Here is a 25,202-nt window from a genome sequence, read left to right on the forward strand (position 1 = left end):
AAGCCACCATTTTTCCCAGGACTCTTGTGCATTGATGTACAGACACCTTTCCTGGTTTTAGGAGGTTCTTGACAAGTTCGGATAACTCCTTGGCTTTTTCCTCCGGGAGAAAAACCTTTCTGAACCGTGTCCAGAATCATCCCTAAGAACAGCAGACGTGTCGTCGGAATTAACTGCGATTTTGGAATATTCAGAATCCACCCGTGCTGCTTTAGCACTTCTTGAGACAGTGCTAGTCCCATCTCTAGCTGTTCTCTGGACCTTGCCCTTATTAGGAGATCGTCCAAGTATGGGATAATTAATACGCCTTTTCTTCGAAGAAGAATCATCATCTCGGCCATTACCTTGGTAAAGACCCGAGGTGCCGTGGACAATCCAAACGGCAGCGTCTGAAACTGATAGTGACAGTTCTGTACGACGAACCTGAGGTACCCCTGGTGTGAGGGGTAAATTGGAACGTGGAGATACGCATCCTTGATGTCCAAGGATACCATAAAGTCCCCTTCTTCCAGGTTCGCTATCACCGCTCTGAGTGACTCCATCTTGAACTTGAACTTTTTTATGTACAGGTTCAAGGATTTCAGATTTAGAATAGGTCTTACCGAGCCATCCGGCTTCGGTACCACAAATAGAGTGGAATAATACCCCTTTCCTTGTTGTAAAAGGGGTACCTTGACTATCACCTGCTGAGAGTACAGCTTGTGAATGGCTTCCAAGACCGTCACCCTGTCGGAGGGGGACGTTGGTAAAGCAGACTTCAGGAAACGGCGAGGTGGAGACGTCTCTAGTTCCAACCTGTAACCCTGAGATATTATCTGCAGGATCCAGGGATCCACCTGCGAGTGAGCCCACTGCACGCTGAAATTCTTGAGACGACCCCCCACCGCCCCCGAGTCCGCTTGAGAAGCCCCAGCGTCATGCTGAGGCTTTTGTAGAAGCGGGGGAGGGCTTCTGTTCCTGGGAAGGAGCTGCCTGTTGCAGTCTCTTCCCCTTTCCTCTGCCTCGTGGCAGATATGAATATCCCTTTGCTCTCTTGTTTTTAAAGGAACGAAAGGGCTGCGGCTGAAAAGTCGGTGTCTTTTTCTGTTGGGGAGTGACTTGAGGTAAAAAGGTGGATTTCCCGGCTGTAGCCGTGGCCACCAAATCCGATAGACCAACACCAAATAACTCCTCCCCTTTATACGGCAAAACTTCCATATGCCGTTTTGAGTCCGCATCACCTGACCACTGTCGCGTCCATAAACTTCTTCTGGCCGAAATGGACATAGCACTTACCCGTGATGCCAGTGTGCAAATATCCCTCTGTGCATCACGCATATAAAGAAACGCATCCTTTATTTGCTCTAAAGACAGTAAAACATTGTCCCTATCCAGGGTATCAATATTTTCAATCAGGGACTCTGACCAAGCTACCCCAGCACTGCACATCCAGGCTGTCGCTATAGCTGGTCGTAGTATAACACCTGTATGTGTGTATATACTTTTTTGGATATTTTCCATCCTCCTATCTGCTGGATCTTTAAGTGCGGCCGTCTCAGGAGAGGGTAACGCCACTTGTTTTGATAAGCGTGTGAGCGCCTTGTCCACCCTAGGAGGTGTTTCCCAGCGCGCCCTAACCTCTGGCGGGAAAGGGTATAAAGCCAATAACTTCTTTGAAATTAGCAGTTTTTTTATCGGGGGCAACCCACGCTTCATCACACACCTCATTTAATTCATCTGATTCAGGAAAAACTATAGGTAGTTTTTTCACACCCCACATAATACCCTGTTTTGTGGTACCTGTAGTATCAGCAATATGTAACGCCTCCTTCATTGCCAAAATCATATAACGTGTGGCCCTACTGGAAAATACGGTTGATTCGTCACCGTCGCCACTGGAATCAGTGCCTGTGTCTGGGTCCGTGTCGACCGACTGAGGTAACAGGCGTTTTACAGCCCCTGACGGTGTTTGAGGCGCCTGGACAGGTGCTGATTGATTGTCCGGCCGTCTCATGTCGTCAAACGACTGCTTTAGCGTGTTGACACTATCCCGTAATTCCATAAATAAAGCCATCCATTCTGGTGTCGACTCCCTAGGGGGTGACATCCCCATATTTGGCAATTGCTCCGCCTCCACACCAATATCGTCCTCATACATGTCGACACACACGTACCGACACAGCAGACACACAGGGAATGCTCTTAAAGAAGACAGGACCCCACTAGCCCTTTGGGGAGACAGAGGGAGAGTTTGCCAGCACACACCAAAAGCGCTATATATGACAGGGATAGCCTTATAATAAGTGCTCCCTATATAGCTGCTTTAATATATATAATTTTGCCACAATTTTGCCCCCCCTCTCTTGTTTTACCCTGTTTCTGTAGTGCAGTGCAGTGCAGGGGAGAGCCTGGGAGCCTTCCTGACCAGCGGAGCTGTGTGAGGAAAATGGCGCTGTGTGCTGAGGAGATAGGCCCCGCCCCTTTTTCGGCGGGCTCGTCTCCCGCTCTTTAACGGATTCTGGCAGGGGTTAAATATCTCCATATAGCCCCCGGAGGCTATATGTGAGGTATTTTATGCCAAAAAATAGGTTTACATTGCTTCCCAGGGCGCCCCCCCCCAGCGCCCTGCACCCTCAGTGACTGCCGTGTGAAGTGTGCTGAGAGCAATGGCGCACAGCTGCAGTGCTGTGCGCTACCTTAAGAAGACTGAGGAGTCTTCTGCCGCCGATTCTGGACCTTCTTCTCTTTTCAGCATCTGCAAGGGGGCCGGCGGCGAGGCTCCGGTGACCATCCAGGCTGTACCTGTGATCGTCCCTCTGGAGCTAATGTCCAGTAGCCAAAGAAGCCAATCCATCCTGCACGCAGGTGAGTTCACTTCTTCTCCCCTAAGTCCCTCGTTGCAGTGATCCTGTTGCCAGCAGGACTCACTGTAAAATAAAAAACCTAAGCTAAACTTTTCTAAGCAGCTCTTTAGGAGAGCCACCTAGATTGCACCCTTCTCGGACGGGCACAAAAACCTAACTGAGGCTTGGAGGAGGGTCATAGGGGGAGGAGCCAGTACACACCACCTGATCATAAAGCTTTACTTTTTGTGCCCTGTCTCCTGCGGAGCCGCTATTCCCCATGGTCCTTTCAGGAACCCCAGCATCCACTAGGACGATAGAGAAATGGGCTTTTACATGACAAAGCCGCCAATTCTGACACACGCCTAGCTGAAGCTAAGGCCAACAGCATGACCACCTTCCACGCGAGATACTTTAGCTCCACGGTATTAAGTGGTTCAAACCAGTGTGATTTTAGGAAATCCAACACAACGTTAAGATCCCAAGGTGCCACTGGAGGCACAAAAGGGGGCTTGATATGCAGCACTCCGTTAACAAACGTCTGAACTTCAGGCAGTGAAGCCAGTTCTTTTTGAAAGAAAATAGATAGGGACGAAATCTGGACCTTTATGGACCCCAATTTGAGGCCCATAGTCACCCCTGACTGTAGGAAGTGCAGAAATCGACCCAGATGGAATTCCTCTGTTGGGGCCTTCCTGGCCTCACACCAAGCAACATATTTCCGCCATATGCGGTGATAATGCTTTGCTGTCACATCCTTCCTAGCTTTTATCAGCGTAGGAATCACTTCATCTGGAATGGCCTTTTCCGTTAGGATCCGGCGTTCAACCGCCATGCCGTCAAACGCAGCCGCGGTAAGTCTTGGAACAGACAGGGCCTTTGCTGTAGCAGGTCCTGTCGGAGAGGCAGAGGCCATGGGTCCTCTGAGATCATTTCTTGTAGTTCTGGTTACCAAGTTCTTCTTGGCCAATCCGGAACGATGAGTATGGTTCTTACTCCTCTCTTTCTTATTATCCTCAGTACCTTGGGTATGAGAGGAAGAGGAGGGAACACATAAACCGACTGGTACACCCACACACGTCCACAGCTATCGCCCGAGGGTCCCTTGACCTGGCGCAATATCTTTTTATGCTGAGGAAGTCTGCTTCCCGGAATGAACACTGCTGACAGTGCTAGGACGTGATTCTCCGCCCATCGAAGAATCAGCACCGGTTGGTTTTGAAGCAGGGGCTCTGCTTGACTCAGGGCGTTGTAAATGGCCCTTAGTTCCAGTATATTTATGTGTAGTGAAGTCTCCTGACTTGACCACTGTCCTTGGAAGTTCCTTCCCTGAGTGACTGCCCCCCATCCTCGGAGGCTTGCATCCGTGGTCACCAGGACCCAGTCCTGTATGCCGAATCTGCGGCCCTCGAGAAGATGAGCACTCTGCAGCCACCACAGCAGAGACACCATGGCCCTCGGGGACAGGGTGATCAACCGATGCATCTGAAGATGCGATCCGGACCATTTGTCTAACAGATCCCACTGAAAGATCCTTGCATGGAATCTGCCGAAGGGAATTGCTTCGTAAGAAGCCACCATCCTTCCCAGGACTCGCGTGCAATGATGCACCGACGCCTGTTTTGGTTTCAGGAGGTCCCTGACCAGAGATGACAATTCCTGGGCCTTCTCCCTCGGGAGAAACATCTTCTTCTGTTCTGTGTCCAGAATCATGCTCAAGAACAGCAGACGCGTCGCAGGAATCAGCTGCGACTTTGGGATTTTCAGAATCCAGCCGTGCTGTTGTAACACTTCCCAAGATAGTGCTACACTGACTAACAACTGCTCCTTGGACCTCGCCTTTATAAGGAGATCGTCCAAGTACGGGATAATTATAACTCCCTTCTTCCGAAGGCGTATCATCATTTCGGCCATTACCTTGGTAAATACGCTCGGTGCCGTGGACAGACCAAACGGCAACGTCTGGAATTGGTAATGACAGTCCTGTACCACAAACCTGAGGTACTCCTGGTGAGGTGGGTAAATGGGGACATGCAGGTAAGCATCCTTGATGTCCAGCGACACCATAAAATCCCTCTTCCAGGCTTGCAATAACCGCCCTGAGCAATTCCATTTTGAACTTGAACTTCCTTATATAAGTGTTCAAGGATTTCAAATTTAGAATGGGTCTCACCGAACCGTCTGGTTTCGGTACCACAAACATTGTGGAATAGTAACCCCGTCCCTGTTGAAGGAGGGGAACCTTGATCATCACCTGCTGGAGGTACAGCTTGTGAATAGCCGCCAGTACTATCTCCCTTTCCCTGGGAGCAGCTGGCAAGGCTGATTTGAGGTAACGGCGAGGGGGAGTCGCCTCGAACTCCAGCTTGTATCCCTGAGATACAACTTGCACAACCTAGAGATCCACCTGTGAGCGAACCCACTGGTTGCTGAATTTCCGGAGACGCGCCCCCACCGCACCTGGCTCCACCTGTGAAGCCCCAGCGTCATGCGGTGGACTTAGTGGAAGCAGGGGAGGATTTTTGTTCCTGGGAACTGGCTGCCTGATGCAGCTTCTTTCCTCTACCCCTGCTTCTGGGCAGAAAGGATGCGCCTCTGACCCGCTTGCCTTTCTGAGGCCGAAAGGACTGTACTTGATAATACGGTGCTTTCTTGGGCTGTGAGGGAACCTGAGGTAAAAAAGTCGACTTCCCAGCTGTTGCTGTGGATACGAGGTCCGAGAGACCGTTCCCAAACAATTCCTCACCCTTATAAGGCAAAACCTCCATATGCCTTTTAGAATAAGCATCACCTGTCCACTGCCGAGTCCATAATACTCTCCAGGCAGAAATGGACATTGCATTTATTCTAGATGCCAGCCGGCAAAAGTCCCTCTGTGCATCCCTCATATATAAGACGACGTCCTTTATATGCTCTATGGTTAGCAAATTAGTATCCCTGTCGAGGGAATCAATGTTGTCTGACAGGGTATCAGACCGTGCTGCTGCAGCACTACACATCCATGCTGAAGCAATTGCAGGTCTCAGTATAGTACCTGAGTGTGTATATACAGACTTCAGGATAGCCTCCTGCTTTCTATCTGCAGGCTCCTTTAGGGTGGCCGTATCCTGAGACGGCAGTGCCACCTTTTTTCATAAGCGTGTGAGCGCCTTGTCCACCCTAGGGGATGTTTCCCAACGTAACCTGTCCGTTGCCGGGAAAGGGTACGCCATCAGTAACCTCTTAGAAATCACTAGTTTCTTATCAGGGGAACACCACGCTTCTTCACACAATTCATTTAACTCATCAGATGGGGAAAAGTCACTGGCAGCTTTTTCTCCCCAAACATAATACCCTTTTTGGTGGTAACCGGGTTAATGTCAGAAATGTGCAATACATTTTTCATTGCAGTAATCATGCATCGGATGGCCCTTGTGGACTGTACATTTGTCTCATCCTCATCTACACTGGAGTCAGACTCCGTGTCGACATCTGTGTCTGTCATCTGAGCTAGCGGGCGTTTATGAGCCCCTGATGGTCTCTGAGACGCCTGGGCAGGCGCGGGCTGATATGCCGGCTGTCCCAAGGCTGCTGCGTCATCAAACCTTTTATGTAAGGAATTGACACTGTCGGTTAATACCTTCCACATATCCATCCACTCCGGTGTCGGCCCCGTCGGGGGCGACACCACATTTATCTGCTCCTGCTCCGCCTCCACGTAACTCTCCTCAAACATGTCGACACAGCCGTACCGACACACCGCACACACACAGGGAATGCTCTGACTGAGGACAGGACCTCACACAAGTCCTTTGGGGAGACAGAGAGAGAGTATGCCAGTACACACCACAGCGCTATATAACAGGGATTTACACTATACTGAGTGATTTTTCCCAATAGCTGCTTATTAACACAACTGCACCTAAATTTATGTGCCCCCCCTCTCTTTTGTACCCTTGATGTATGGATACTGCAGGGGAGAGCCTGGGGAGCATTCTTCCAGCGGAGCTGTGAAGAGAAAATGGCGCTGGTGTGCTGAGGAAGAAGGCCCCGCCCCCTCAGCTGCGGGCTTCTCCCGCGTTTTGTATAATATTAATGTCGGGGTTTTTTGCACATATACAGTTTTATAAACTGTATTATGTGCAGTTTGTGCCAAAAGGTAATCTAATTGCTGCCCAGGGCACCCCCCCCCCAGCGCCCTGCACCCAACAGTGACCGGAGTGTGTGGTGTGCTGTGGGAGCAATGGCGCACAGCTGCAGTGCTGTGCGCTACCTTAATGAAGACCGGAGTCTTCAGCCGCCGATTTCATCGCTTCTTCTGTCTTCTGGCTCTGCAAGGGGGACGGCGGCACGGCTCCGGGAACGGACGATCGAGGATGGGCCCTGTGTTCGAACCCTCTGGAGCTAATGGTGTCCAGTAGCCTTAGAAGCACAAACTAGCTGCAAGCAGGTAGGTTTGCTTCTCTCCCCTCAGTCCCTCGTAGCAGTGAGTCTGTTGCCAGCAGATCTCACTGAAAATAAAAAACCTAACAAAATACTCTTTCTAGCAAGCTCAGGAGAGCCCACTAGGAGCACCCAGCTCTGGCCGGGCACAGATTCTAACTGAGGTCTGGAGGAGGGGCATAGAGGGAGGAGCCAGTGCACACCAGATAGTACCTAATCTTTCTTTTAGAGTGCCCAGTCTCCTTCGGAGCCCGTCTATTCCCCATGGTCCTTACGGAGTTCCCAGCATCCACTAGGACGTCAGAGAAAAATAAATACAATAAAAAAAATAAAAAAAAAATATGTTGTGCATTCCGAATCCTGCAGACTACACTGTAGTCTGATGTTCCTTATCTAATTAACTGGAATTACAGACAGTCAGCAGCAGCCATGTAAATGACAGTGAACCAGTGGAGCAAGCAGGTGCAGATGGCCGTGTATACCAATACAGTGAACAAGAATGGGTTTTAAAATAGAGAACACACACACACACACAAACACACGGGAGAAGAACCAAATGAAAGTATAATTGAAAGAAACATACTTAGGGTTTATTTTTTCACCTCTGTCTTGAAGCGTATCAAGCATTTCTTCTCCTTTAAGCACTAAACGCACTTTTTGATTTTCATGATCGAAGGCAATCAATATGTACTCCACCTAATTAAAGGGAGACAGAATTAAAAATAAAAAATAAAAAAATAAAAAATTAGCCTTTAAACTTCAAGGAAACCTAGCAAGATCACACGCGCCACTATCAAATTCATGGGGCAGAAAGTCTTGCTGCACCAGTCATTAATCAACACATTCCAAGGGAAAACACATTTCAAGACCTTTGAAACTGCCACAACATGAGCAATTTAATACACAGTGATCAGCTCAAACTGCGACAGCAACTTTCTACCACCAACATAAGATTGCTTGAGTACTCATCATTGATCACTACATTTGTGATGGATGTATGGTTTTAATCCCACTTAAAGCTGCATGAGAATAGTTTTAATACTGAAGTGTCTCATTGAGGTAGATACATAGCAGTCTACATAATGGAAAATCTATTGTATTGGCTTAGGCTGGGTACACACTATGCCCACGACTCTGCCGACATAGCGTCCGATTATATAAGCATACACACTTCCAATCGTCCAGTTCATAGGTCTGTACAGACATTACATCTCGAGGGGCATTTGAATTTGTCCGCCTAGTTGTGATGCTATTCACTACAGCCAGTGTATGGGCGTTTGGTGGGTCACCCGTACACACAGCCAGACATGAAATATTTATCAGCATTGGCAGTGCAGGGCCGATGCAATATGTCCGAATGTCGTCATTCACAGACATGCCGGGTGTACACACCCGCTGATCTGCTACTAATCAACAAGTTTACCCAACCTTAGTGTAATAAATTCTACTACACCCCTACTATCAATGACCAAGTATTTCCAATTTTGTGATGGCCACTTTGCAGTTTTAAGCTTTGTACCAGGGTAACAATGCATAAACTAACCTGTGTGTTAAAACAAAGACTATTAAGTAATGGCTTTAAAACCTTCCAAATTACAGAACTAATAAACAGACTTCCTTTTACCATCACTGTACCATTTTAAAATGTCAACAATGCTTTAGAGTAGGTATGATCGAGTACAGCAATTTTCAACCGCTGTGCCTGTTGTGTGCTATCCGAGTTGCCATCCTTATGTGCAGGCGCTGCAATTAATTAACTTATAATTTCAGGTTCCAGGAACCCCACCAGCCCCATTCCTGGCCGTCACATCGCCCCCACTAACCCACCTGCTCAGTGCTGCTCCCTTCTCATAGGGAATGATAGGCTCCTGCATTTGAGGCTGCAGAAGTTCCTTCTGATGAGAAACAGCAACAATTCTTACCTAATGGCAGGTAGGCCAGCAAGTTTTATTTTATTTTCTGTGGGGCAGCCACTGTCTTTAGTTACCGTGGGGGCCCAATAGGTTTGTATTACTGTGTGTATTTCAAAATTCTACAGTATGTGCTGTCATAATAAACTCCGATTTAAGGAAAAAAAAAAAAAAAAAAGTTTCAAATTAATCCCAGTCTAAAAAAGACCTGTACCTTGAATAACTAACGTTTTATAAATAAAGCGTATCATGTAGCTTCCAAGCTCTACTGCCTATTACAATGAACATTGGCCATGGTCTGAATCCCAGATTAACTCTAAAAATAACATTCCACTAGGCTTGACATACTATGCAAACAATTTGGACTGTGCACTGTGAGAAATATCTTCAATGTTCTTGAATTCTACGTACAGCTTTGTGTTATACAAGTAAGGAACATCGCACCTTGCTAGATCATAATAAAGGATGATAACTTAGCCAAGCGTGTTTAACAGACTGCACCAACGATGAACGAGCGTGGGGCCACTGGTCATTCATTGTTGGTGCCTACACACTGACAGATATGAACGATATCTCGTTTATATCTTTCAGTGGTATCAGAAAGTGTGTAGGGCCTATAAGAGCCGTTTGCAACAGCCTACAACTCGCAGCAAGTGCTGAGACTTGGCAAAGTACAATAGCTGGGAGGGGGAAACCTGCGTTTAAAAAAAAAAAAAAAAAAGGAAAAAGAAGAAGATAGAGATTGCAGCCCATAACATTTGACCACAAGAGTGCAACATACTGTTCAGTGATTTTCATTGCAGAAATACTGTATTGTGGTAGACACGCAAGAGGCATTTGCAGTAATCTGTAGGTCTTCAACATATGGTCATAATTCCAGTATAATTTATACTTTAATTTACAAAAAACAAAAACAAAGAAAAGTCTGGATTTGGCTCACTTACTACAGCACAGGCATTCCCACCCTTGGTCCTCAAGGCACACAAACAGTGCAGGTTTTAGTGATATCCAGGCTTTAGCACAGATGGTTATATCAAAATAACGGAGGTACTATTTACGTCGCCTGTGCTTAAAGCATGGATATAATCACTAAACCTGGACTGTTAGTGTGCCTTGAGGACAAAGACTGGGAAAGCCTGTCACGGAACCACAAGCCTTGTGCAGCCAGAGTCCATTACATTTTGTATAGTTGGCTCTCCTTGATATCACTGCCATTCTGGACTGTCATCCATAAAATTTAACTCTTATGCAAACATGTATAATCATTCCATTCTATCTTAAAAACATAGCCGACAGCTACATACAGACGTAACTAGACATTTAGTGCCCTGTGCCAGAAAGAGCACTGGCATTGCCACCCCCCTTTTTTCCCTCTCTTTAAAAGAGGTCCATTATGTGCGCTCCAATAAGTATATCCTTTTAAACCCTGGGTTGTTGGCCCATCTAATCTGCCCTTTTAGGGTGGGTTATTAGAGTAAGGGGTTAGGGATTTGGTAAGGTTATTCGTGTTAAAGTATTGTAAGGTTTAGGGTAATTGTTTGAGGATAGAGTTTGAGAAGCACTGATGTGAATACCAAACATTTCACACGGGTAGACATTGAAAAGCTATTTGTATATAGGAGACCCTGCAGGCAGCATAATGTTTGTTATAAAACTAGCTACTGTATCAATAGGGGGACTGGAAAGCAATGATCCATGATTGTTGTTTGTTTATTAAAGGACAAATAAAACATATACTGTAAGTCATTATGAGGCACATTTCCTTCCCTTAAAACAGGTCTTACAGTGACCTGAGCAATACATACCAGTGTTATGATACGCGATTCCTCTTTTCCACTGAGCCATGCCACAGCACAGTGGAAAAGGTTTAATCCAGTTCTAGCGACCCGTGAAGTCACGGGTTAAGGGGCAGTGTAAACGAGTAAGCCGGATCATCAGACCTGGCTCACGTTTACAACATGGGGAGATCCACAGGGATGCAGCTTCCTGCAGCGCTGACACTAATCCAGGGGTGGGGCTAGTAACATAACAGGGCGGAGCCAGTGTATCTACTGCAATTAATGCTGCTGCTAAGACTCTCATCACTATTGTAGCCATTTGCAGTTTAAAAGGCTGTGACCCAGGAATAATCAGTTGGAACCGCAGTGGAAATTGGTCAATTCCAGGTCTCACCCAGTTTGGAACCATGGGGCAGATGTATTAAAGCGGCATGGATCCTGCCGCTATAGCACTTCTTGCTTCACCATATTATGGAGGCAAAGCAGGAAGGAACAGCACTGTACCTCTCCCCTGGCCCGCTGCACTGCAATGCAGGAGATCTCACAAGCAGTTCAGAGCCAGCCACAGCCATAAAAAAGTACAAGGGGGGGGCGGGGGGGAAGCCACACAAGTGAAGTTACCCTGTATTTTAACAGCCATCACCAGTCTCTTGGGCCAGTCCTGGATCCAAATAGTCCCCATATTTTTGAAACCAGCACCGACTGTTTCACTAACCAGGGAAGTAATGCCACAGCATGGGAGGACAAATTTCAATTGGTCCCTGCGGCCGTAACATTACACCCATCCACCCCCCTTCCAAACTAGTCAGCCAAGGAGAATGGGGAACCTCCAATCAAGGGTTATCCCCCTCCAGGCACCCAAGGGTTATCCACAGCATCCTTGGGCGGTGGGTGCAGAGTTGATAGTATTAGTGTAAAAAGTAATAAATCTAGTCATTTATGGGTTAAACTACAGGTCCCAGCAAGTGTCCCCCGCATGCTGGTACTTGAGAACCAGCATGCGGGGCATTATGGGCCCGCTGGTACCTGAAATCCCTATGTTATACCCCTTTTACATCGCACAAATAACCCAATATCGACCCTGCCTATTGCCGAGTCGACACGGCTCAGTGTGCAGTGTGAAAGCGCCAGGTCCAAATTCCCAGGTCGCCTGACCCAGTAATTCAACCCGGATTATAAGAAGTGTTATTCCCGGGTTGAATACTGGCTCAGTGCCTGTGTAAACGGATTCCCGGTTGATGCGACCCGAGACCAGTTTACTAGATAGGGAGAGGCGGTGCGAAGAGGACCTCATCTCCCAGCGCCGGCTCCCTTCCCCCTCCGCCATGGCAACCGACCCGGCATATTGCCGGGTTGGACAGCCAGCCAAAAGGGGTAGGAGAGTCTCCAATGCCGGATCCCACCCGGGAAGGACCAGTTTCCAATTCCCGGGTGGGATCCGGGATTGGAGATGTGAAAGGGGTAATAGTAATATATTTTTATATATTACTATTATTACCCCTTTCACATCTCCAATGTCGGATCCCACCCGGGAATTGGAAACGGGTCCTTCCCAATTCCCGGGTGGGATTCGGCATTGGAGATGTGAAAGGGGTAATCGTAATATATATTAAAAAAAAAAAAAATTATATTATAATATGGACGCAGCGGGAAAGTGTGATCACTTTGCACAGGTAGTATTGCCGTCTTATTATTAATTTTATTTATAGGGCGCCACAAGTGTTTCGCAGCGCCGTACAAAGGACAGTATATGGAGACAAAACTTAGCATAACAGTAAATAACAAAAATGGAGTGCAGGTAACAGAGCACCACAATTCTCAAAACACAACACAGCTTAGATGTAAGTGGCGAGAGAGTAATCATTGTACTGCTTTGGGCTGGCGGCCATAGATAGAGAGGAGCCTTTACCAGTAGGAGAAAATAAGATTTTACTTACCGATAAATCTATTTCTCGGAGTCCGTAGTGGATGCTGGGGTTCCTGAAAGGACCATGGGGAATAGCGGCTCCGCAGGAGACAGGGCACAAAAAGTAAAGCTTTTCCGATCAGGTGGTGTGCACTGGCTCCTCCCCCTATGACCCTCCTCCAGACTCCAGTTAGGTACTGTGCCCGGACGAGCGTACACAATAAGGGAGGATTTTGAATCCCGGGTAAGACTCATACCAGCCACACCAATCACACCGTACAACTTGTGATCTAAACCCAGTTAACAGTATGATAACAGCGGAGCCTCTGAAAGATGGCTTCCTTTAACAATAACCCGAATTAGTTAACAATAACTATGTACAACTTATGCAGATAATCCGCACTTGGGATGGGCGCCCAGCATCCACTACGGACTCCGAGAAATAGATTTATCGGTAAGTAAAATCTTATTTTCTCTATCGTCCTAGTGGATGCTGGGGTTCCTGAAAGGACCATGGGGATTATACCAAAGCTCCCAAACGGGCGGGAGAGTGCGGATGACTCTGCAGCACCGAATGAGAGAACTCCAGGTCCTCCTTAGCCAGAGTATCAAATTTGTAAAATTTTACAAACGTGTTCTCCCCTGACCACGTAGCTGCTCGGCAAAGTTGTAATGCCGAGACCCCTCGGGCAGCCGCCCAAGAGGAGCCCACCTTCCTTGTGGAGTGGGCCTTTACAGATTTAGGCTGTGGCAAGCCTGCCACAGAATGTGCAAGTTGGATTGTGCTACAGATCCAACGAGCAATCGTCTGCTTAGACGCAGGAGCACCCATCTTGTTGGGTGCATACAATATAAACAACGAGTCAGATTTTCTGACTCCAGCTGTCCTTGCAATATATATTTTTAATGCTCTGACAACGTCCAGTAACTTGGAGTCCTCCAAGTCACTTGTAGCCGCAGGCACTACAATAGGCTGGTTCAGATGAAATGCTGACACCACCTTAGGGAGAAAATGCGGACGAGTCCGCAGTTCTGCCCTGTCCGAATGGAAAATCAGATATGGGCTTTTGTAAGATAAAGCTGCCAATTCTGACACTCTCCTGGCAGAAGCCAGGGCTAGAAGCATGGTCACTTTCCATGTGAGATATTTCAAATCCACCTTTTTTAGTGGTTCAAACCAATGAGATTTTAGGAAGTCCAAAACCACATTTAGATCCCACGGTGCCACTGGAGGCACCACAGGAGGCTGAATATGCAGCACTCCCTTAACAAAGGTCTGGACTTCAGGGACTGAAGCCAATTCTTTTTGAAAGAAAATTGACAGGGCCGAAATTTGAACCTTAATAGATCCCAATTTGAGACCCATTGACAATCCTGATTGCAGGAAATGTAGGAATCGACCCAGTTGAAATTCCTCCGTCGGAGCACTCCGATCTTCGCACCACGCAACATATTTTCGCCAAATTCGGTGATAATGTTGCACGGTTACTTCCTTCCTTGCTTTAATCAAAGTAGGAATGACTTCTTCCGGCATGCCTCTTTCCTTTAGGATCCGGCGTTCAACCGCCATGCCGTCAAACGCAGCCGCGGTAAGTCTTGAAACAGACAGGGACCCTGCTGAAGCAAGTCCCTCCTTAGAGGTAGAGGCCACGGATCTTCCGTGATCATCTCTTGAAGTTCCGGGTACCAAGTCCTCCTTGGCCAATCCGGAACCACTAGTATCGTTCTTACGCCTCTTTGCCGTATAATTCTCAATACTTTTGGTATGAGAGGCAGAGGAGGAAACACATACACCGACTGGTACACCCAAGGCGTTACCAGCGCGTCCACAGCTATTGCCTGCGGATCTCTTGACCTGGCGCAATACCTGTCCAGTTTTTTGTTGAGGCGAGACGCCATCATGTCCACCATTGGTCTTTCCCAACGGGTTACCAGCATGTGGAAGACTTCTGGATGAAGTCCCCACTCTCCCGGGTGAAGATCGTGTCTGCTGAGGAAGTCTGCTTCCCAGTTGTCCACTCCCGGGATGAACACTGCTGACAGTGCTATCACATGATTCTCTGCCCAGCGAAGAATCCTTGCAGCTTCTGCCATTGCCCTCCTGCTTCTTGTGCCGCCCTGTCTGTTCACATGGGCGACTGCCGTGATGTTGTCCGACTGGATCAATACCGGTTTTCCCTGAAGCAGAGGTTCTGCCTGGTTTAGAGCATTGTATATTGCTCTTAGTTCCAGAATGTTTATGTGAAGAGACGTTTCCAGGCTCGTCCATACTCCCTGGAAGTTTCTTCCTTGTGTGACTGCTCCCCAGCCTCTCAGGCTGGCGTCCGTGGTCACCAGGATCCAATCCTGTATTCCGAATCTGCGGCCCTCCAATAGATGAGCACTCTGCAACCACCACAGAAGAGACACCCTTGTCCTTGGAGACAGGGTTATCCGTAGGTGCATCTGAAGATGCGACCCTGACCATTTGTCCAACAGATCCCTTTGGAAAATTCTTGCGTGGAATCTGCCGAATGGAATCGCTTCGTAAGAAGCCACCATTTTTCCCAGGACTCTTGTGCATTGATGTACAGACCCTTTTCTGGTTTTAGGAGGTTCCTGACAAGCTCGGATAACTCCTTGGCTTTTTCCTCCGGGAGAAAAACCTTTTTCTGAACCGTGTCCAGAATCATCCCTAGGAACAGCAGACGAGTTGTCGGCATTAACTGGGATTTTGGAATATTCAGAATCCACCCGTGCTGTTTTAGCACTTCTTGAGACAGTGCTAATCCCATCTCTAGCTGTTCTCTGGACCTCGCCCTTATTAGGAGATCGTCCAAGTATGGGATAATTAATACGCCTTTTCTTCGAAGAAGAATCATCATCTCGGCCATTACCTTTGTAAAGATCCGAGGTGCCGTGGACAATCCGAACGGCAGCGTCTGAAACTGATAGTGACAGTTTTGTACAACGAACCTGAGGTACCCCTGGTGTGAGGGGTAAATTGGAACGTGGAGATACGCATCCTTGATGTCCAAGGATACCATAAAGTCCCCCTCTTCCAGGTTCGCTATCACTGCTCTGAGTGACTCCATTTTGAACTTGAACTTCTTTATGTACAGGTTCAAGGACTTCAGATTTAGAATAGGCCTTACCGAGCCATCCGGCTTCGGTACCACAAAAAGAGTGGAATAATACCCCTTCCCTTGTTGCAGAAGAGGTACCTTGACTATCACCTGCTGAGAGTACAGCTTGTGAATGGCTTCCAACACCGTCTCCCTTTCGGAGGGGGACGTTGGTAAAGCAGACCTCAGGAAACGGCGAGGTGGATCTGTCTCTAATTCCAACCTGTATCCCTGAGATATTATCTGCAGGATCCAGGGATCTACTTGCGAATGAGCCCACTGCGCGCTGTAATTTTTGAGACGACCGCCCACCGTCCCCGAGTCCGCTTGAGAAGCCCCAGCGTCATGCTGAGGCTTTTGTAGAAGCCGGGGAGGGCTTCTGATCCTGGGAAGGAGCTGCGTGTTGCTGTCTCTTCCCTCGACCTTTGCCTCGTGGCAAATATGAATAGCCCTTTGCTCTCTTATTTTTAAAGGAACGAAAGGGCTGCGGTTGAAAAGTCGGTGCCTTTTTCTGTTGGGGAGTGACTTGAGGTAGAAAGGTGGATTTCCCGGCTGTAGCCGTGGCCACCAAATCTGATAGACCGACTCCAAATAACTCCTCCCCCTTATACGGCAAAACTTCCATATGCCGTTTTGAATCCGCATCGCCTGTCCACTGTCGCGTCCATAAAGCTCTTCTGGCCGAAATGGACATAGCACTTACCCGTGATGCCAGTGTGCATATATCCCTCTGTGCATCACGCATATAAAGAAATGCATCCTTTATTTGTTCTAACGACAGTAAAATATTGTCCCTGTCCAGGGTATCAATATTTTCAATCAGGGATTCTGACCAAACTACCCCCGCACTGCCCATCCAGGCAGTTGCTACAGCTGGTCGTAGTATAACACCTGCATGTGTGTATATACTTTTTTGGATATTTTCCATCCTCCTATCTGATGGATCTTTAAGTGCGGCCGTCTCAGGAGAGGGTAACGCCACTTGTTTAGATAAGCGTGTTAGCGCCTTGTCCACCCTAGGAGGTGTTTCCCAGCGCTCCCTAACCTCTGGCGGGAAAGGGTATAATGCCAATAATTTCTTTGAAATTATCAGCTTTTTATCAGGGGCAACCCACGCTTCATTACACACGTCATTTAGTTCTTCTGATTCAGGAAAAACTATAGGTAGTTTTTTCATACCCCACATAATACCCTGTTTAGTGGTACCTGTAGTATCAGCTAAATGTAACGCCTCCTTCATTGCCAAAATCATATAACGTGTGGCCCTACTGGAAAATACGGTTGATTCGTCACCGTCACCACTGGAGTCATCGCCTGTGTCTGGGTCTGTGTCGACCGACTGAGGCAAAGGGCGTTTCACAGCCCCTGACGGTGTTTGAGTCGCCTGGACAGGCACTAATTGATTGTCCGGCCGTCTCATGTCGTCAAACGACTGCTTTAGCGTGTTGACACTATCCCGTAGTTCCATAAATAAAGGCATCCATTCTGGTGTCGACCCCCTAGGAGGTGACATCCCCATATTTGGCAATTGCTCCGCCTCCACACCAATATCGTCCTCATACATGTCGACACACACGTACCGACACACAGCAGACACACAGGGAATGCTCCTAATGAAGACAGGACCCACTAGCCCTTTGGGGAGACAGAGGGAGAGTTTGCCAGCACACACCAAAAGCGCTATATATATATATCAGGGATAGCCTTATAATAAGTGCTCCCCTATAGCTGCTTTGTTATATAAAAATATCGCCATAAATTTGCCCCCCCTCTCTGTTTTACCCTGTTTCTGTAGTGCAGTGCAGGGGAGAGACCTGGGAGCCGTCCTGACCAGCGGAGCTGTGAGAGGAAATGGCGCCGTGTGCTGAGGAGATAGGCCCCGCCCCTTTTCCGGCGGGCTCGTCTCCCGCTATTTTGAGAAATCAGGCAGGGGTTAAATATCTCCATATAGCCTCTAGGGCTATATGTGAGGTATTTTTAGCCTTTATAGGTACTATTTTGCCTCCCAGGGCGCCCCCCTCCCAGCGCCCTGCACCCTCAGTGACTGCCGTGTGAAGTGTGCTGAGAGGAAAATGGCGCACAGCTGCAGTGCTGTGCGCTACCTTTAGAAGACTGCAGGAGTCTTCAGCCGCAGATTCTGGACCTCTTCTGTCTTCAGCATCTGCAAGGGGGCCGGCGGCGCGGCTCCGGTGACCATCCAGGCTGTACCTGTGATCGTCCCTCTGGAGCTTGATGTCCAGTAGCCAAGAAGCCAATCCATCCTGCACGCAGGTGAGTTGACTCCTTCTCCCCTCAGTCCCTCGCTGCAGTGATCCTGTTGCCAGCAGGAATCACTGTAATCATAAAAAACCTAGCTAAACTTTCTCTAAGCAGCTCTTTAGGAGAGCCACCTAGATTGCACCCTTCTCGGCCGGGCACAAAAATCTAACTGGAGTCTGGAGGAGGGTCATAGGGGGAGGAGCCAGTGCACACCACCTGATCGGAAAAGCTTTACTTTTTGTGCCCTGTCTCCTGCGGAGCCGCTATTCCCCATGGTCCTTTCAGGAACCCCAGCATCCACTAGGACGATAGAGAAAAAGCAGGTAAAGATGGTCGCTGAGTGAAATCTGTCAAGAAGAGGGCTTAGACAACAAGAGGAAAGAGGGCCCTGCTCTGAAGAGCTAACAATCTAGTGGGGAGGGGAGACAGACGACATGAGGTTCAAGCAAGCAGGAGGAAGCCTGATGGCAGTATGCAAGCAAAGCAGAGATGTTCAAGGCATGGGACAGGGGATGAAGGAGCAGCCTAAGGACTAGGTTATGCATTGGAGGGGTACGTTTTGATAAATAGGTGGGTTTTCAGTGGCCGTTTGAAGCTTTGTAAGGTCGGGGAGAGTCTAATGGAGCGGGGGAGCGTGTTCCACTGAAGGGCTGCAGCACGGGCAAAATCCTGAACTCGTGCATGGGAAGCAGTGACCAAGGCAGTGGAGAGGCGACGTTCATCAGCAGACCGTAGTGGGCGGGAGGGAGTATGAAGGGAGAGGAGGTTGGAGATGTAGGGAGCAGTGGAATTAGAGATGGCCTTGTATGCGAGGGTGAGTTCGAAGAGTATTATGTAGGGGAATGGGAGCCAGTTTAGATTTTGTCGAAGGGGAGTGGCAGGAGAGGAAGATGAGCCTAGCTGCGGAGTTGAGGACAGATTGGAGGGAGAACATTGCAGTAGTCGAGTCGTGAGATGACCAGTGAGTGGATGATAAGTTTAGTTAAACTCTGGGAGAGAGATGGCCTGATGCGAGCGATGTTGCGTAGCTGGAACAGACAAGATTGCACCAGAGCTTGGATGCAAAGGTGAGGGAGGAATCATGAGTGACGTCCAGGCAGCGGAGTTGGGGAATGGAGGAGATGATAGTGTTGTCAACAGTGATAGAGATATTTGTAGGGGGTGTTGCTCTGGCTGGGGGAAAGATAATGAGTTCAGTTTTGTCCATGTTGAGCTTCAGAGAGCGCTCAGACATCCAGGAGGAGATGGCAGAGAGGCAGCGGAGACCTGAGAGAGGACAGAGGGGGACATTTCGGTAGAGGAAAGGTAGAGTTGTGTGTCATCCGCATAGAGGTGGTATTGAAGGCCAAAGGAGTTAATGAGCGCACTCAGGGAAGAGGTGTACAGGGAGAACAGAAGGGGGCCTAGGACAGAACCCTGAGGGACACCAACAGGAAGGATGGAAGGTGTGAGGTGGTTCCGGAGGCAGACACAGAGAAGGAGCAGTTAGTGAGGTATGAGGTAAACCAGTCAAGGACGGTGCTAGAGAGGCCAACATTTGGAGTGTGCGGAGGAGGAGAGGGTGATTCACGGTGTCAAAGGCAGCAGAGAGGTCCAGAAGGATGAGCAGAGAGAAGTGGCCCTAGGATTTGGCCGAAAGCAGGTCATTGGTGACTTTCACCAGGGCAGTCTTGGTGGAGTGGAGTGGGCGAAAGCCAGATTGTAGTGGATCAAGGATGGAGTGGTCAGAGAGGTAGCTTGTGCGACGGCTGTAGACCAGTCGTTCAAGTAGGTTGGAGGCGAAAGGGAGAAGAGAGATGGGGCGGTAGCTAGTGAGTGATGAAGGGTCGAGGTTGGTTTTCTTGAGAATAGGGGACACCAGAGCATGTTTGAAGGGTGAAGGAAAGATGCCAGTAGAGAGCGATAGGTTAAAGAGGTGAGCAAGGTGGGAGCAGGCAGAGGGGGGTGGGAGCGGAGAAGACAGGAGGGGAGGGGGTCCAAGGGGCAGGTTGAGGGGGGGGGGGGGGTTAAGAGAGATAAGATGAGGGAGTGGACTTCCTTGTCTGAGGTGGGACGGAAACAGGACAGGGTGGGATAGATGGAGGGGAGGAGATGTAATTCTGGATATCCTCAATTTTGGAGATGAAGGAGGCAAAGTCAGTGGCAGTGAGGGAGGAGGGGAGGGAAGGAGGAGACCGGCGAAGGAGAATGTTGAAAGTTTCAGAGAGTCGGCATGGACTGGAGGACGGAGAAGAGATGAGTGCTTGGAAAAAGGATTGCTTGGCGAGAGTAAGCAGAGCTGTAGGAGAGGATAAACTTGAAATGGAGGAAGTCCGCCAGAGAGTGGGATCTCCTCCAGGAGCGTTCTGCGGAGCGTGAACATTTTTGTAGGAATCGTGTACGTTTGGTGTGCCAGGGTTGGGGTTTGGAGCGGCGGACGGGGACAGAGGAGAGAGGGGGGCCACAGAGCAGCGGTAAGGGAAGAGTTATAGAAGGAGGCTGCCTGGTTGGGACAAGTCATAGTGGAAAGAGGAGAGAGGAAGGTCTCGAGGGAGGACAGGATAGCGGGGTTGAGAGACCTGAGGTTGCGTCTGGTGATGGTGGGTCTGGGCGTGGAGAGGAGAGGGGAAGATGAGAGGGTGAAAGAAAGCAGATGATGATCCGAGAGGGAAGGAAGAGTCAGAGAAATCAGAGAGATCACATCGGTGGGTGAAGACAAGGTCGAGGGAGTGTCCGAGATTGTGAGTAGGGGTGGAGGATAGACACACAAAGTTGACCCATAATAACCTTGTACATTACCCCAATTAAGCTCTGTATGGGGGAAAATTTGCCCGAAATCCCGCCACATGGAGCCAAAAACAGAGCTCCTCAGGAGGCCCAAGTGACTGGCTGACAGGACTCTTGGTGACAGCAGTCAGCTGGAGCACAGTCAATTGCGTAGGGGCAGCCTGGGGAAACTACTGCTCCTCAGTCTTGCTTGCTTCAAGTGACCCTTTTTTAATATTTAACCCCTTGGATGCCTACTTTTGAACAAAGAGGACTAACCTACACTGGAATACGTTGAGTATTTACAGGTTACGATGGATTCTACAGTACAGGACAAGAGAATGCGAATGGCTACAGGGGTTGTAGGCAAGTATGTCAATGTGTGCGCGCGCAAGAGAGCGTTTAATAAACTTTTACTGTTTCTAGGAGAATCTATATCACACACTTTATTTTTTACAGGGGGACTACAGGTACCAGCAGGCCCTTAATGTCCTGCATGCTGGTTCTTGTGTCTTTCAAAGTACCATCATGCGGGGGTATGCTTGCTGAGATCTGTAGTTTCACCTGTAATATAAATTTCTTACTTTTTGCACTTCAGTACTATCAACTCTGCACCCACCGCCCAGGGGTGCAAAGGATAGCCCTGGTCTTCAGCCCTGACCTTATGTGCCTGGAGGGGAGGGGGTTTACTTAAGTCCCCATACAGGGTAACCTCAATTTTTTTGGGTGCAAGTTTATGACTGTAATAAATTTGAAATTTTGCAGGTTGGGTTACACAGCTCAGGAGTTTGAGATAAAAAAATTTGAGTGTATCTGAATGTGAGATAAACAGGATAAAATTAAGTGACTACCTATACAAAAGTCTAATTTCTGGTGCTGTGTGGTAATATCTATTGCTTTCCATATCGGAAAAGATCTTAAAAGCACAAAACTTAAAGTAGTATAATAATTATACCAACCAGCTATTTAATACTGACTCAAGTAAGGGTTAATCTACTGTTCTAAGAAAACATTTTCCATCTGCGCACATCAAGGATAAGCATAATCAGCAACATTGACAACAATCTTGTAGTATAATATTTTTAAAACACAAGTTTTCAAGTTTGAACATCCTCCTCTTTTATTCATCTGTATTTTAATCTTTAGTATCAGATTTTACATACACGAAAGCTACTCAATGGTAAACACATGGTTGATGCTAGATTCAAGTAGGCTAAGGGACCTTTTCAGTCAGGGGGAGGAGCCACGACACAAGGGGTAGGAGCTAGGCCAGCGGGTTAGTTCCTTAGTAATCAGGTGGCGAGCCACCGAGGATACTTTTTGGGTACCCTGTTCGGCCGTAGCTCCTCCCCCTGGTGACGTGTCTCCTCCCCTAGGCACGTCAGAAGGTCCCTTCACCCACTCCGATATAGAACCAACCGTAAACACATCACAGTTGTAAGTACACAAAGGATTTTACTCATGTTTTGCATACCAGGGCTAGAAGCTGGAGGGGAAAAGTAGCAGGCTGGTGTAATGCACAGCAGGGGGTACAAGAGTATGTTTAAAAAAAAAAACCACTAATGTGTAACATGATGCAATCCTAAAGTCATGTTGCTTGCAAATGGTTACAAAATCTTGGCACTTAACTACAGGTATGGATTAGTCTTTGTCTAAACTGGAATAGATGTGCACAAAATGCTGGGAAGAACAGTATAAATTGACAAGAATAAGCTTCTATAGCCAAAAACTACACACCCTGTTTTTCCTCAAGACAGTAGATGGGCACAGATTTTAAATAAGAAAGTGGTAGTGTACGCACACATTTGCTTTATAGTCATAAACATTGTTTAAAAATAAAACATGAATAAAAAAATAAATAAAAAGTTAGCAGAAACGATATCACCAACTGATTTGTGAGTATTCATGCAACTGCAGCACTACCCGATTAAATGCATTCTGTTTTAAGGACTAAAAATCAAAGATGCAGCTATGGGAGGAATTCACCTTGGCAAGATGTGTCGCGTAGAGACAACTGTTAAACAGCAGCTACAAGTTCTCCATCTAGTTCTATTGCAATTGGACCATCTGTGACAATATAATTTTCATGCCTCATAGCAAACACTTTCTCTGTAGTCATCAATATGTGAACTATGACTAGTTTTAAAATCAAGAATGTTTTTGGCCATGTTAAGATATTTATGTGTCTTTTCTTAACAGTAGCGGCCCATTCATCAAAAGCAGCATAAAAGCCCAACTGCACCATTTTAAAATTACCTAGACAACTACTTAATTTTTTTATATTTATTTGCTGCTATTAATCACCAAACAGTGCACGAAGAGCACAAATAATATTGCACAATGACACTACTTTTGCACTTTGAGGTGCAGTTCTAAAAAAATAAATAAGATTTTACTCACCGATAAATCTATTTCTCGTAGTCCGTAGTGGATGCTGGGGACTCCGTCAGGACCATGGGGAATAGCGGCTCCGCAGGAGACAGGGCACAAAAAGTAAAAGCTTTTGGACCTAGGTGGTGTGCACTGGCTCCTCCCCCTATGACCCTCCTCCAAGACTCAGTTAGGATACTGTGCCCGGACGAGCGTACACAATAAGGAAGGATTTTGAATCCCGGGTAAGACTCATACCAGCCACACCAATCACACCGTACAACTTGTGATCTGAACCCAGTTAACAGTATGATAACAGAGGAGCCTCTGAAAAGATGGCTCACTACAACAAAAACCCGATTTTGTTAACAATAACTATGTACAAGTATTGCAGACAATCCGCACTTGGGATGGGCGCCCAGCATCCACTACGGACTACGAGAAATAGATTTATCGGTGAGTAAAATCTTATTTTCTCTAACGTCCTAAGTGGATGCTGGGGACTCCGTCAGGACCATGGGGATTATACCAAAGCTCCCAAACGGGCGGGAGAGTGCGGATGACTCTGCAGCACCGAATGAGAGAACTCCAGGTCCTCCTCAGCCAGGGTATCAAATTTGTAGAATTTAGCAAACGTGTTTGCCCCTGACCAAGTAGCTGCTCGGCAAAGTTGTAAAGCCGAGACCCCCTCGGGCAGCCGCCCAAGATGAGCCCACTTTCCTTGTGGAATGGGCTTTTACAGATTTTGGCTGTGGCAGGCCTGCCACAGAATGTGCAAGCTGAATTGTACTACAAATCCAACGCGCAATAATCTGCTTAGAAGCAGGAGCACCCAGCTTGTTGGGTGCATACAGGATAAACAGCGAGTCAGATTTCCTGACTCCAGCCGTCCTGGAAACATATTTTCAGGGCCCTGACTACGTCCAGCAACTTGGAATCCTCCAAGTCCCTAGTAGCCGCAGGCACCACAATAGGTTGGTTTAGGTGAAACGCTGAAACCACCTTAGGAAGAAATTGAGGACGAGTCCTCAATTCCGCCCTATCCGAATGAAATATCAGGTAAGGGCTTTTATAGGATAAAGCCGCCAATTCAGATACTCGCCTGGCAGAAGCCAGGGCCAACAACATTACCACTTTCCATGTGACATATTTTAATTCCACCGTGGCAAGTGGCTCAAACCAATGTGATTTTAGGAATCCCAAAACTACATTGAGATCCCAAGGTGCCACTGGGGGCACAAAGGGAGGCTGTATATGCAGTACCCCTTTTACAAAAGTCTGAACTTCAGGAAATGAAGCCAATTCTCTCTGAAAGAAAATCGACAAGGCCGAAATTTGAACCTTAATGGACCCTAACTTTAGGCCCATGGACAGTCCTGTTTGCAGGAAATGTAGGAAACGACCTAGTTGAAATTCCTCTGTCGGGGCCTTCTTGGTCTCGCACCACGCAACATATTTTCGCCAAATACGGTGATAATGCTGTGCGGTTACATCCTTCCTAGCTTTAATCAGGGTAGGAATAACTTCATCTGGAATGCCTTTTTCCTTCAGAATCCGGCATTCAACCGCCATGCCATCAAACGCAGCCGCGGTAAGTCTTGGAACAGACAGGGTCCCTGCTGAAGCAGGTCCCTTCTTAGCGGCAGAGGCCACGGGTCCTCTGTGAGCATCTCTTGAAGTTCCGGGTACCAAGTCCTTCTTGGCCAATCCGGAGCCACTAGTATAGTTCTTACTCCTCTCCGTCTTATAATTCTCAGTACCTTGGGTAAGAGAGGCAGAGGAGGGAACACATACACCGACTGGAACACCCAAGGTGTTACCAGAGCGTCCACAGCTATTGCCTGCGGGTCTCTTGACCTGGCGCAATACCTGTCTAGTTTTTTGTT

At 47.8% G+C, this 25,202-nt stretch overlaps 1 protein-coding gene across 5 annotated transcripts in view; it reads right to left on the reverse strand.

Annotated features, from left to right (window-relative positions):
- GCLC (glutamate-cysteine ligase catalytic subunit) overlaps positions 1 to 25,202 on the reverse strand; it is a 197,145-nt gene that overhangs the window by 109,500 nt on the left and 62,443 nt on the right. For 4 of the 5 annotated variants that reach the window (XM_063916711.1, XM_063916709.1, XM_063916712.1 and 1 more), the window contains one exon: positions 7,828 to 7,940. The exons of the other annotated variant lie outside the window; for it this stretch is intronic. In XM_063916711.1, the coding sequence (XP_063772781.1) occupies positions 7,828 to 7,940 (113 nt within the window). The remainder of the gene's footprint in view (positions 1 to 7,827; positions 7,941 to 25,202) is intronic. 5 annotated transcript variants of the gene reach the window in all.

This window comes from Pseudophryne corroboree, chromosome 4 (genome assembly GCF_028390025.1).
Source record: "Pseudophryne corroboree isolate aPseCor3 chromosome 4, aPseCor3.hap2, whole genome shotgun sequence".
Taxonomy (NCBI): Eukaryota; Metazoa; Chordata; class Amphibia; order Anura; family Myobatrachidae; genus Pseudophryne; species Pseudophryne corroboree.